The sequence below is a fragment of the Mchenga conophoros genome, linkage group LG11, assembly GCF_057382185.1.
Source record: "Mchenga conophoros isolate Kocher_MC1m ecotype Shallow Benthic linkage group LG11, M_conophoros_male_GT1.1, whole genome shotgun sequence".
NCBI lineage: Eukaryota > Metazoa > Chordata > Actinopteri > Cichliformes > Cichlidae > Mchenga > Mchenga conophoros.
This window is the reverse complement of record NC_140536.1, coordinates 1,083,448-1,098,473: the sequence shown is the minus strand read 5'-3', so window position 1 is coordinate 1,098,473 and position 15,026 is coordinate 1,083,448. Positions and strand designations below refer to the sequence as shown.

Here is a 15,026-nt window from a genome sequence, read left to right as displayed (position 1 = left end):
TCTAACACTTCTCATTGAGTTTGCTCAGTACGAGCTAGCAAACACATTCCCAGTAAATATCACCGTGTCTGCGGTCACATGCACACTGAACGCAGCTTCACATTCACTCAAATCACTGCAGTAGTTTAAATATGATTGAAAAGTGATTATAAGATTGTGAACAAAGACAATGAGAGGCTCTTTCCAAACATGACAGCTCCCATTTTTACTGTACAGATTACTCATGCTGATGATTCCACCCACAACCTCTGCTTTCATCTGCTGTGTGTGTGTGTTTGTGTGTTTGTGTGTGTGTGTGTGTGTGTGTGTGTGTGTGTGTGTGTGTGTGTGTGTGTGTGTGTGTGTGTGTGTGTGTGTGTGTGTTTGATGATATAGTAATGTTACAGGCAAAGAAACCTGCTACACTGTTAAAACATATTCCTTATTTGTTCCTTATTTGTTCCTTATTTGTTCCTGACTGCTCAGTTTGATCTCAGTAAGGTCGGCAGTTTGGTACGTAAGTGCATGTCTTAAATAATTAGAATATAAACCTTCACATATTCTACAGTCAATAAATATAAACATGCTAATTCGAGGATTTTCTTTTGTCTTATTTGTAATCTTTGTGAATTCTAGCTGTTTCTGAAATGATTAGAATATTTTTTTAATTGAACCTTTCACATAGACAGTCCCACTGAGACGCAGTGTGTCATTAACAATGACACAACATATTAAAATGACAGACAGCTTTTTCCTAAATCAAAAAATAATTAACAATACAGAAAAGTCCAACTTCTCTGAAGCAGGTAAGTTTGTACAGTCATTGCTGAGTCAGGGCTCTCTCACCATCAGTGCAGCGGGCATGGAGGCGGTCAGCGTGTCACTGCTGAGGTATGACTGAAGCTCTGGACAACATTGGTTCTCTATGGGATTCCAGTCAGGTGAGTTTGTTGGCCACCAAGTGCAGTAACAGGTTTGTGAGCAAAGTAAACAGTAGTAGTTTGGAGGTGCTCTAAAAATGTTAGATGGCTGTTACCTTTGGACCCAAACCATCACACTGCACCTCAAACATCCTGGAAGCTTCTTCCACTACAACCTTGTTTTCCAAATGAGCTGCAAAATTTGCTATCACCGTAAAACAATCTTCACAAAAACTAAATCCTCAGTCCAGGTGAGAAACGTCTTGTGTTTTCAGCATTTCAAACGTGCCTTCGTGTTAGGCCTGTGATAGTTGCAGCCCATTTATGGTGGCTCTTGATGCGACCCCGAGTCCATTTCTTGGAAACCTATCCCAAATACCTGGAAGGACCGTCAAGAATTTTCCTGACAATATCCTCAGGGCTGCACTCTTGTCTCATGCTTGTGTATTTCTTTTCCTACTCCAGCTTTCTATTAATACGCCTCTACAAACAGCCATCTTTGTCAGCTATGACCTTCGGTGGTTTATGCCAATGAATGTCATCTGAACAACTGTCGAGTCAGCAGTCTTCCCCATGATTGCGTCTGTGTGTATACAGTGTGTCCTAAGCAAGCTTGGAATAACTGCTTCTGCCTGCATGCACTAAGATGTGCTTGATAGATAAGACGTCTGACAAAGTCTCTGTTTTATTACTGAATGACCCAGTGTGTGTGAAAAGCCTCCATCAATCAAAAAGATCGTTTTGGTCAACAGGTTTATATGATGTGTCTTCGCTTGCCGGAGGTTTCTTCCTGTTAAAAGGGAGTTTTTCCTTCCCACTGTTGCCAAAGTGCTTGCTCATAGGGGGTCATATGATTGTTGGGTTTTTCTCTGTATCTATGAAGCGCCTTGAGGCGACTTATGTTGTGATTTGGCGCTATATAAATAAAATTGAATTGAATTGAATTGAATTAGCTGTAGGGCGATTACTGTGGCAGATAACTTTAACCCTTGTATGGTGTTCGGGTCTGTGAGACCCGTGTTCAGTTTTTTTCAAAAGAAAAATTAAACAATTAATTATTTTTTCACGTGTAAATGTGTTGTGTCTTTCCACTCACTCCACTTGATTATAACTGATTTATTTATAACATTTTATATAAAAGAAAAACGAGAAGCACATTAATTCATAAATGTGATCTAACAAAGGTAAAGGGAAAAAATTAACCATGTTTGCTGTTCATATGTCTTGTAATTGGGATGAAGTAAACATCTGTTGAGTAATTTAACATAAAATTGTTTGATAGTGTTAATTTGGAAAGCCAAAACTCTAGCGGGTCCACCAGACCCATGAACACTGGCTGAGTAACAAAAATACGAACACCACACAAGGGTTAAGCTAATTAGCTCCTGTTTATCACATGGTTCAAGGTTAGAAACTTGGACAGATAATAACACATAACAGTTTTTATTCCAACGCTAACTTTGTAGATTTGTAGATCTCAGTGCTCTGCCTGTGTGGGTTTACTCTCCGCCTTCGTTCGGCTCCTCTTGTGTTTTTCCGGTTTGACTTTCCTCCTCTGGTCCTTCCTGAATGAACTCCCCTGTGCCCTGTTATTCCTTTTCCTGGTGATTCTTTGTTCCCCTCATCTTCCCAAGTCTTCATTTGTGCTCCCTGTGTTTTGGATTTCATTGCTTCTGGATTTTGTCAGTCTTTTGAACTGTCATGCCTCTTTAGTGTGACGTGAATATAAAAAGAAGCTTATTATCTGGTGCCAGCCTCTCTTTGAGTTGTTGTATTAAACTAGGCTAACCATGCCTGACTCTCATTTGTGCTGAACACATAGATATGAGATTCATATCGATACTGTCATTTTACTGTTACAGAAAGCAAACATAACATTTTCCTGGAAGGTTGACTAATTCTCAAATGACACTTGAAACAGCATCCTCTGCCTTATGAATTGAATCTTTTTCCCAGTCCTCTGTCTGCCCTGAGTTCTGCTTTGTGCCCCAGAGGGTTTCATCACAATCCCCGCTGAATCTTTAACATGCTCCATGGATTCATATTATAATCACACTCAAACCACAGAGCCTGTTCTGCCAAATACTGTATATAAATGATCCAATCTCCTTTGATGTACAGTAATCCTGTCTGACTAGAGTGCAATTCAAAATCCATAACCTGCCTCATTTTTCAACCTCGACCTTATTTTCTTTCTTTTTTCTTCCATCATCACTATTGATTATGTTCAAGATTTCATCACTTACTTCACCAGCTAGCGTGAAGTAAGTGCTCGAGTAGACTTGAAATATGGCTCCTCAAAATACACACACACACAGCAATAAGACCTGCATCCCCAATGCTTATTTATATATATACCCTGCTGGGGTAATAGGCTGGCCAAAGGAGGAGATAGAAGCCACTGACATAAAGACAAGAAAGCTCCTGACCATGCATGGAGGGTTTCACCCCAAGTCCAGCACCCTGAGGCTGTACGCTAAGCGGAAGGAAGGGGGCCGGGGACTGGTGAGTGTCAGCACCACGGTCCAGGATGAGACAAGGAACATCCAAGAATACATTGGGAAGATGGCCCCAACTGACCGAGTGCTCAGTGAATACCTCAGGCAGCAGAAACCCAAGAAAGAGGAGGGAGACGAGGAACCATCATGGAAGGACAGGCCCCTGCACGGTATGTACCACCGGCAGATAGAGGAAGTGGCTGATATCCAGAAATCCTACCAGTGGCTGGACAAAGCTGGACTGAAAGACAGCACAGAGGCACTAATCATGGCAGCACAAGAACAAGCTCTGAGCACAAGATCCATAGAGGCTGGGGTCTATCACACCAGGCAAGACCCCAGGTGCAGGCTGTGTAAAGATGCCCCAGAGACAATCCAGCACATAACAGCAGGGTGCAAGATGCTAGCAGGCAAGGCATACATGGAACGCCATAACCAAGTGGCCGGCATAGTGTACAGGAACATCTGTGCCGAGTATAACCTGGAAGTCCCGAGGTCAAAATGGGAGATGCCCCCAAGGGTGGTGGAGAATGACCGAGCTAAGATCCTGTGGGACTTCCAGATACAGACGGACAAAATGGTGGTGGCTAACCAACCGGACATAGTGGTGGTAGATAAACTGAAGAAGACGGCCGTAGTGATCGATGTAGCGGTTCCGAATGACAGCAATATCAGGAAGAAGGAACACGAGAAGCTGGAGAAATACCAAGGGCTCAGAGAAGAGCTCGAGAGGATGTGGAGGGTGAAGGTAACGGTGGTCCCCGTGGTAATCGGAGCACTAGGTGCGGTGACTCCCAAGCTAGGCGAGTGGCTCCAGCAGATCCCAGGAACAACATCGGAGATCTCTGTCCAGAAGAGCGCAGTCCTGGGAACAGCTAAGATACTGCGCAGGACCCTCAAGCTCCCAGGCCTCTGGTAGAGGACCCGAGCTTGAAGGATAAACCGCCCGCAGGGGCGAGGGGGGAATTTTTTAATATATATATAGCTATATAGATACACACACACAAACATATATATATATATATATATATATATATATATATATATATATAGATAGATAGATAGATAGATAGATAGATAGATAGATAGATAGATAGATATTATCTATCTCTCTCTTCATGTTCGTGTTATATTGGATTTTCTGTATACCAGGTCTGTTGCCTAGGAAATATCGCTGATGTCATCATTTCCATGAAAACACAAGGAGGATACATTGCAGCGTTTTGCTGGCAGTGTTGTGTCTCGTGTGGCGACACAAATTTAGAAAGTGTGACAACACACGCAGTAAACAGTACAAGCAATCCCAGTGTGGCCGTCCAAACAGTAAAGATGAAAATCATCATAGTCTCTTATATCATATTGTCTCTTTTCTGAGTGTGTGTGTGTGTGTGTGTGTGTGTGTGTGTGTGTGTGTGTGTGTGTGTGCGTGTGTGTGTGTGTGTGTGTGTGTGTGTGTGTGTGTGTGTGTGTGTGTGTGTGTGTGTGTGTGTGTCATGTCTAAATACTAAATGCAAATCTTTGACACATTACAGTCGACACACAGTTTAAATACTCGACGGCCTTTCTGCCTTTGAGCAATTTTCACGGGATTTTAACTCCACTATGTTTCCTTTTAGGATCTGGGAACTATGGAAGCTCGTTTCCCCGCCTGAGTAAAATACCACTGATAACTTGAAATTTCAGATTAATAATTAGGTATCTTTAAATTTGAAGTTAATAAATTACATTTACATTTCAGTGAAAGTTACAATTCCTGTGTCTAAACACGAATAACCAGAGAACATGTTGCTATGTCATAAACTCCTGGGACTGAGTAGAAGCTTCCTGATCACAATTACTGACATTTTGTTTTGTCATCCAGAATTCAAAATTGTGAGATAAGTATCTCAAAATGCAAATTTCATGACTCAAACTTTTCCGGTGAGGTAGCTGTGCCAGTGAGGAAACTCTGTGAATGAGCTTTTTAACCAGAAGCAGATGGAAAAGATACGCAAAAATAAACACGTTTCAGAGGCAGAACCAAGCTCCATCAGGACTCCTCCAGTTACTCACAGCTTTATATGAAATAGTCACAAAAAGTCATCTAGTGTTGCTCTAACTTTCCGTGTTTTTGTCGTATAAATTTGACCTTGTGGTTTGTGTTTGCTCACATTATTATTATTGGACTGCACTTTCATTCATACATGTGACTCTGAAGGTTCTCAGTCATCCAGGTCATCGTAGTCTAAGGAGCTTGTAAAGAAAAGCGTCTGGACTTCTTTAAGTTGCTTGAAGACGTTTCACCTCTCATCCGAGAAGCTTCTTCAGTTCTAAGGTCAAATGGTGGAGAGTCCCAGATATAAACCTAGTGGAAGTTTCCCCCCAAAGAGGGACAATGGACCCTCTGATGATCCTCTACCCTAATCACATGAGCCAAGGCATGAAAATTGGTGTAATCACAATCAGCCGAGGTTTTGGGTGAGCTCAAAGGCTCTTGGCTATTTTAAAGCGCATGGCACAGAAGAGCCACCTCCACGGGACAAGACTCAGCAGTCTATCTGCATCTTAAGGATAAAGGACACTCTTTCGAGGATGCCAACGTTCACATTTTGGACAGAGAGAACAGATGGTTTGAAAGAGGTTTGGTTTACGACACCAACTCTCTGCCATCTATAATCCAGTTTTGAGATCCCTCCCCAGACGCCTTAACGCCCACTCACATCCTGGGCCATCTGACCTCAGGAATTCGCATGATAAGGTGGGGCCAGGTTTCACAATGAACTCACCCGAAACTCTGGCTGATTGGGACCCACACCCAGTTTCACACCTTGGCTCAGGCGATTAGAGGATCATCAGGGGTCCTTTTGTCCCTCTGTGGGGGGAAACTCCCACTAGGTTTATATCTGGGACTCTCCACCATTTGACCTTAGAACTGAAGAAGCTTCTCGGATGAGAGGTGAAACGTCTTCAAGTAACTTAAAGAAGTCCAGACGCTTTTCTTTCCAAATCCATACATGTGACTCATGTGTTTTGGTAACACATATTTTCACAGACTCTAAATTTAGAAAAACATACGTTGACCACATTTGAAAGATTCACTTTGTAGTTTTATTGAAATGTATATTTATTTTATTATTATTCCAAAAATTGCAGCACTGGTTGTTACATATGATAATAATACATTTGTATTTAAGGCACACTTTTCCAGTCTCACTGACCTCTGACCTCCTCTGATGCTAATGTTAAAAAAAAATCATGTGCGTAAAAAATGAAGTAATAGAGAAATCACACGCTGTCGTTGTTTCACACTTTAGACTCGGCTCACATGATTACATCTCACTACACAAAGCCTGTAAGTCACGGCAAGACACTGAATCACTGACACACAATCAGAGCTACACACACACGTGTTCATGATAAAGACACACAGACGTCAGCACTGAGCTTTATTTGAGTACAGAAAGGAAACATTTATATTTGGACTTGATTGTTCCTGTGTTTGGCCTCGACACGACCACAGTGGATTTAAACCAAGCAGCTGTTGAACAAAACAGCTGCTTGTTTTGTTCAACAGCTGCTTGGTCTGTTTAGGTCCAGCCTGTCCTGTCCATCGTCTCCATGTCCAAAGGCCATAAAGAGGCTGCTCAGAACGATTGTCCTCTTTTCACTGCTCATCTAACGACACCCTCGGGATCGGGTGTGAAGTCTTTCAGGTTATCACCGTGTAGAGACGACCATATTTCCTTATGTGTGACTCTCTCAGACTCTTTTCACTTCTGTTAACTCTCTTTGTCATCAGACTTTCTCTTCTTCTACCATCTGTTACCACCAGCTCGACAGACTTTATTTGCCGCAGAGTAAATATCGTGGTGGGCCATAAAGAGAGCAGCTCATTTACTGCTCGTGGTCCAAATGTTTGACGTAGTTCCTGGCTGTCTGTGCAGCCTCCATGACTGCCATTCTCCTTTATAGAAACAGGAAGAAATCCCATCCTTCAGCTGAGCATCCAAACACAGTTTAATGCTTTTGGAGTGACATCTGTGATCAGTCATATTCCTGGAAAAACACACCTAACGCTACATTAATTAGCTTGTTTGGTTCTGACACGATATTGCACAGCACACTTTGCTGTACATTACTTTCAAGTATCTTTTGGTTCTCTGCAAATCATTTTATTTGCAATGAGTGAGGCCCAGGCCAGGTCTACTCTTCTGTTCACTTATTGACAGTCAGGCTTGTCGGGGAGTGAGGTCTGGCCCTGACCTGCAGCATTTAGCTTGTATGGCCCATTAAACACTGACCTTCATACTAATGCTCACCAGTGCAGCCAATGCAACATACTCAACACCCATGCTGGAGACATAACAGAGGCACGGTGCAAACTTTACTGTACAGAAATCCAATTTCAACTCGCTTCTTTCAGATTTGAGGATCTTTGTACGACTGATGAAAAATGCTCTATTTTGACAACTTTCTATAGTCGGAGCACCTCTTCGACCTAAACTTCTCTGTTAATGTTGCTTTTTCTAAGTGGTAGAGCCGTCTGCTTTCTAACACCAGCTCGGGAGGTGAACGTATGAAACACAGTGCCCCAGTATTTCTGTGAGGTGCCCCTGAATGTGACTTCTTCCACACACAGGTAATCCAATTTGACCTCACCTGTGTGCATTACATCTCCTCAAAACTCTGGGACATCTCAGCAGAGGCAGCAGGCTGGAGTCAATGTTACACAGATACTAGGTCCCATGTCATCACGGGTCAGTGCTTCCAGCTGATCCGACTCGGGCTTTAGCTTCAATGGGCCATGGGAAAATTCAGTTACGAGGTTTCTGTCAGCATGTGTCTGTCTTCAAAAGACACACGATCACATTTAAAGTCTCGCTGCGATGTAATGTCTCTGTTCTCTGCTCAGCTGGATAAAAATAATTTTAAGCGTTTAAAAGTTCTGTTTCAAAGGTTTTATAAGAACTCAGTGTTCCTGTAACGTCTGTTTGCTCTCCCAGGAGCCGGGCACACCAGCCGCGGCAGCTTTACTCTATTGGTTTTTTGGGAGTGTATTTCTAACAGTGACGACTCTTAAATGTGCTGAATTGGTTGTGAGCTTCTACTTGCTGTAACTGCTGTTCCAGCTCACATAGGCTGAAGTGTGGAGTAATACCGAGTGTTCAGGAGTTATCTGACCCACCGTGTTCATGAAATCTAGCCTGCTAACATCCCACAAGCTGTACCTGCTTGGGACTGTGTTCCTGCCGTTACCTGTTTTATTTCATCTGCTTGTTTGATATCTTAGTTAGCTCTGTTTTAACCACCAGGTTTCTTCCCGTCTCTATGTACATATACGTGTGCAGCTATGCAGGGCGACTTACAAAGAAGCTGCAAGCAAAGGTGACTGCAATAACAGCATCATCCTCAGAGAGGATCATTTGATGATGATGATTACTGTTAATGCTTTACAGTCACTGTGATTCCAGAATTTTGTCATGTATGGACTTTGGACTTTCACATGTCTTCCTTGCTGTTTGATAATAAGGTGCATTAAACCTGTAACTGTAGTTGAGTTTTTGCAGGGTTAACCTCTCTATTTGGTGAAATCTGACTATATGGGAGGACTAAGGGAAAAACGTCAGTATGCACTGAGCCTTAGGGAATACATGCATGAAAAAAATGCAATTAATGGGCCCCTATAGTTCTACATGTCGTCATCACTGGGCCTGTGTCTTCTGTGACAGTCTCAATATGTCTTGCGACTAACATGACGTCATTCCTGACACAGAGCCTGAAAATTCAAATCTCAAACACAAAACGCAGGGATATGAAGTGTGTCCACTGACAGACGCTGATGAGCTGGACCATGGGGAAGCATGTTTTGCGGTTCGTCAGCAGCATCTTTAACTTTGATTTTGACGGCTGGTTATTTAGTGTGTTTTTTACAAGTTTGCCCACCTATCTGCAAACAGCATGCTTAATATTAATGTACATTTGTGTTGTCCCAGGATAAAGGACTCTAATGGATATTTGATGCAGTGCTTACACTGAATGTTTCAGCAGGTCCATTGCATTCTGTAATGAAAGCTTGATGCCTCCTGAGCACACACAAGTGGCCGGCGGGTGGCAAAAAAGCAACAACCTGTCCCACAGGCCGGTTAATCACAGAGCAGTAAAGGACTGTGGTGCTAATGGGGCATTCTGTGTCCACTCTACATGTGCACTGAATAAGTGTGGGAGGCAGTCAGCGTAATGCAAAGACACACCGACGAGCCCAGAGTCTCCTCGTTCTCTTCACGTGTGTCGTGTAGATCCAACACAGCTCCACCAGCAGAAAATCAATTTGCACTTCATCACTTCCTATTAATGAATTCAAGAAATGTTCACCGTGGCTTTAATTACACAGGATCCTTTTACTATATTTATTTTCAGTGAATAAACGGCGTGATGTTGTTAAGAAGAAGCACGTTTATGTTAAAACACTTTGTGCATTCTGCGTATGTCTGTGTTTGTATGTGGCTTTACGTCTGTTCCTCACCGTGACCTGATGGATGAAATTCAACAAAAAGTTGACCTTTGTTCAATTATTTTCGTCACTATTTTAGCCACACTGTTCGGTGAAATCAGTGGCTTTAAGCTTTTGCAAGCATCGCATTCAAGTCTGTAAATTAGTCAATTCAACTTGTATTTAAAATAATTCGAGAATATAATTTAATGTAATAAAATGATGCAGCTACAAAATCATGGGGGTTGGAAGATGTCCTGCCTGCGTATCATTTAGCATGAATGTGTTAGAAAAACCACATGTGGTTCCTTTGTTGTATTCTAAAGCATCCAGATGTGTTTCTGAGCGTCAGCACGGAGTTAAAGTGTATGAATATTATTCTTTGTATAAAAGAAATAATAAGTGTAATTTCACAAAAATCACCACATCAGTACATCACACCTGAAATCACCTCATTAAACACACGGGTGGGATAAGCGCATCACTCCTGTTAACATCTGTGAATGTTTACGCTGGTAATTTTGTTACACACTGCCCACTCCCTTAAACTTGTGGGCCATTCATAAATTCGTTCTGTGCAGCAGGTCTGTGCCAACTCTCTGAACACACGACCCTTACGCCAAATTTCTTGGTACTCTGCAAATAACAGTCAGAAGAGCAGAGCAGGGACAGGGAGAAACAGCGAGTCCCCAACAGGTGGGGATGGAGCAACATCATTTATGGGGTGAAAACACAGCAGTGAAACTTTTGAACAGAAGACAGAAAAGAAGCAGCTTACCAAATCTCAGGACATGTGGCATCCCATGTAAAAGCCCCACACAGTGTGTTAGCAGCAGTAGAAGCTTGACGGTGCACCTGAGCCTGGCTTTAAATATCAGGTGGGGGATCTTCATGGTGCTTGTTTGGTGCGCTGGATTTAAATCCCTGGATCGGTATATTCCTCTGTATTGTTTTCTCTTTAACCCAAACGACGTGAATTCAGGCAGCTGTAAGATCAAGGCATGATCTTCACCAGCGGGCTGAGCAGCGGTTTTCCCACATCCATTTGGCAAGAGGGGAAAAATCAGTACGAGTCCAGCTCACTGCGCCAAGAAGAAAAAGACCTCAGCTGAGGAAAAGGATGGTGAATGTGGAGGTGGTGGTGTCGGGGCATCCATGCTAGGCGGGGAAATCCATTTACTGAAAGACAAAGGAAGAGATAGAAGAGGGTGAGAGTTGGGGCTGGGGGGAGGGGTGGGGGGTTACCGAAGTGACAAAGTGAGAGTGAAAGACAGTGAAGCGGTCTGAGCAGCCTCCCCAGTCCGAGCTCCTCCCGCTGCACTGCCGCACAGCATCTGACGTCGAGCGCATAGGATGGACGGGGCTGCTCACACTTCACTCTTGGATCTGTGTCCCCTACCCAAAGTGCCATACCTCCCGCACTCCTTTCCCTGCTGTATCCCCGGCCAGCTTGCCAGCCGCCGCGCTGACGTTTCTCCGGTTCGGCTCAATCTGCGTCGGCCGAACACCGTCGTGCACAGCCCCATAAAAGCCAAGCCATGAATTCGAAATGATCGCCGGTGTTTGATCGAAGTCATTCAAGCACGGACTGCGTGGGCTCCATGTGTGAAGCAAAGCTGTCACTGTAACTCAGCGTGATGAATAGGCTGCGCTCGGCGCGCCGGTGTTTCAGCACTCGACTTCTGTCTTTGGAATTACTTTTCCTTTTTTGAAATTCATTCTTCTCAGACCGAGACTGGGCAACCTGTTAGACACAAGCCTCGATATCAAATTTACATTTCACCTGTTTCGTGCCTGACTCTGGAGGCACTGTCGTTTTATAGCAGCACAGAATTATTGAAGGTGAAGTCCGTGTGACTGGAACGCTCTCTATTCGGATGGCATTTAGAAATGAAACAATATACTCAGCTAACATTTTAACAACAGTCACAGGATTTTTAGGCAAAAAAGCCCCAAAAAACTAAATGTATTTGTTTCTAAATTTTCAGTTAGAATTTCAGTCATCATATTAATGTGCTGCATAATTTCCGAAATTTATAGATTATAAACGCAGACGCGGTGAAGGTGTACGGAAGTGGGGATAATTTAAAATGCATTAAATAAAAATATATTCGCTCCAATCCCAGCTGCCAACTACTGAAAATACAAGGTAAATAAGGTAATGATGACGGAGTGCTAACACGGACTTTCTCCGTGGGCTTTAACGTTTAGGCCACGGACTTTAGTCTGGCTTTGAGTTTTCCAGACACCGCCTGTGTTTCACATCCAGCTTTTCATTGCGGCTATTTCAGCACCTGAACAGAGAATGTGTGTTAAAGCAGGAGATACTCCGAGTGTGTTTCAGCACCACGAACAGAGGCTTGATTTCACCGAGGCTTCAGCAGGAGATCACTGGCTTTCACATATGCTCCCGTTATGATGCCAGCTTCCTCTGCTCGCTTGCCTCCTTAATTAGCAGAGATGTTCTGTTTGGACTGATGATCCATAGTTTGGGTCAGGGTTATCCTGTTACTCCTAAGCGTCTGATTCCATATTTGCAATCATTTTTTGTAGGCAACACAGAAAACTACTGCTGTGCCCGCCATTTATAGACATGCAGGTGGGTGTGCAGAAGGTAAATGTAAAACGATTCTGGTGAATATTGTGTGAGGGCCATTACACCTCACCTGTCACACCAAATAACTGATATTACTGCTGTATTACTATTGGCTGTGATTGTAACGTTGTTTGTCATTTCATCCTCAGATTTCACAGGACGTTACTATGTTTGCTAAATCAAAAGGAAATTACAACCTCGAGTTAAAAGCTGGACACAAAGGTCGGGAGAAAAACAAGAGGCAGCTTTACAAGCTAATGTAGAGAAGTGCTGGACTGTACAGGTAAAAATGACCTCACACTTGGCACCAGCACACAGACTCATCCGGATCTCTCCTATTTTCACAGACAGACTTACAGGTCAACAAATGTCCCTTTGTGCATTTGGAAAGGGCGTAAAGAGCGCATGAGAGGAGCCTCTCCACCGGCAGCACTGCCCGATGATAAAGTTGATTTACAGCTAATGCGCTTGTGGACTGTGGGTTTCAAATGTGCGGCTCATCTCCTGAGTTTCCATCAAACCGCGCGAACTAGAGACGTTATTTACGGATCATTCATAAAGTGGATCATGGTGGAAATTTAACGACCCTTGTAATGTCTTACGAGCCCACAGCAGTAAGAGCACCAGGCCGAGAACGAGGAGAAAGAGGAGGAGGTAGTCGTAAGGTGACAAGCGTCTCTACACAGAGGTCGTGCATAAACATGGGAGGTCACTTTCCTTCAGAGTTTCTGAAGCACAAATCCGAGCCGTGTTTGAGACATGGACATCGTTCTTTCTAAAGGTGTCTGGATAAAGTGCACGGACCAACTTCAAACCGCGCCTGAGGCGTCAGCGGCGGAGGTTGGAAAACGACGCGAAAAAGCTTCTACCTGGGTCTGATCTGTTTCCACACGACCTGACCTGTTCCTGAACAAATCCAGAGGATCGTGAAATAAGTGTAAAGTTTGGAGAAAAAAGCGTGCCTACCTCAGACAGAGCGTGAGCAGAGAAGAGTCATCAAAGCAGCACAAAGAAGTTGATTTGTTTCTGTGGAAGAACCGTGTCGCTTCCCCCGCGCTCTCATCTGGTAGCGCTGAGCTCCGGCCGTGGGGGAGACACGCCTCCTGTCGGACGGCAGGACGCACTGCTTAAAGCAACAGGGGGACGCTCCGGACTGAAGGCTCACCGTCTGCAGCTTCCCCCAGCGGGGCGACTGTCAGCTCAGACTGAGGCTCCAATCCTTTAGATGCCTACACCTTACAGTTTGGGGTTGTGGCAGTGACCACAGGACATACCGGCTCGGTAAGCCTGATCCCGTAGATTGCTTATATGCCACGAGGCTGAATAAATGCGCATCACAATGGGATGGAGATTGCCTTCATTAAGTACTAAGAGCTACTTTGTCTTTATTCTCCCGCAGGTATCATTTCATGCAGCAGTGTGCAGTTGAATCTCAAACTGTGACAGTGAGGTTTCCAAAGGAATTTAAAGAAGGGATTTTCTATCGCGGGGCCTCGCTGCTGCAGAGCCCCGTGTTTAGTGGATTAATACTGAGCTTGGTGGACCCAGCGCAGCTGGCTGCTTCAGTCCGGTCACATATTTGCGCTTCAAATGTGCACTGCGTGTGGAAAATACTTACTCCGTAAATTACATTTTATCGTAAAAAAAAAAAAATCAGTGTTTGGTGGTTAAAAAAGTAGAAGTTTCCTAAATTAACTGCTAAGAGTACCATATGGTTTTTGTAGAACTTAATGCAAGAGAGGACACAATTAATTTTGCATTTGTGTTTCATGTTTACTATTTATTCCTTGTGGAAAGAACACAATGAAGCCTCCTATCAGTTCTATAAACTGAAGGCAGAGGGTCGTTTTTTATTACCTTACATTAAATATACCAATTATACTGCAGTGCTGAGAGTAACAGTGATGGGAAACCTTTTTAGATTTTCCATATAACAGCACTAAAAATGTGACAGTCATTATGAAAACATTTTGTCAGCAGCAAGATTCCCCATCAACACTGTCAGAATTCACTGGCTTCAGGAATGCACCAACTTACCTGTTTAATAACCAAAAATATTAGTTTAAAATAATTAAACCAACTGTGAAAATACAAAACAATGAATAAATGTACACACAAACATAAGATAAAATATCCAACTTACTATGAAAGTAAAAATGTGAAACTTTTTAATAAAAATTCTGGAAGAAACAAAACAGAATGTACAACATGTTTAAATTAAGTAAAGAATAAAAATGATTTTCATTGTTGTTGTTAAAGCAGATTAACTAGGAAAATATAACATTTCTGCACCAAGAAGGTACTGAGCACATGGACATGATGCTAGCATCACATCATCTTTGCGTTGACTCGTTAGAGAGACGCTGCACACCGTGAAGCCTCATCACCAAAGCACCCTCACATTCTCAGCTTTGTATTGTAACACAAGCTGACTGTCTCACACATACGACCCACTCATGTTTGTTTTACACATCACTGCTGCCTGCTGTGATGTGTTTCTGATGTTTTTAATGTGTCATTTTGGTCACAATTGTGAAAGCTGTTTCTTAAAAATAAATGTCAAA

General features: G+C 43.1%; 1 protein-coding gene across 3 annotated transcripts in view; it reads right to left on the bottom strand.

Moving 5' to 3' along the window:
* grik2 (glutamate receptor, ionotropic, kainate 2) overlaps positions 1-13,528 on the bottom strand; it is a 336,418-nt gene extending 322,890 nt beyond the window's left edge. For 2 of the 3 annotated variants that reach the window (XM_085290496.1, XM_085290498.1), the window contains exons 1-2: positions 13,429-13,528; positions 10,645-11,045 (exon numbers count right to left, since the gene is read on the bottom strand). In XM_085290496.1, the coding sequence (XP_085146622.1) occupies positions 10,645-10,759 (115 nt within the window). In that variant the 5' untranslated portion in view covers positions 10,760-11,045; positions 13,429-13,528. Of the gene's footprint in view, positions 1-10,644; positions 11,046-11,279; positions 11,579-13,428 lie in introns of those variants that run through there. The other variant, XM_085290497.1, reaches the window with a different exon arrangement.
* Between the last annotated feature and the right edge of the window lie 1,498 nt (positions 13,529-15,026).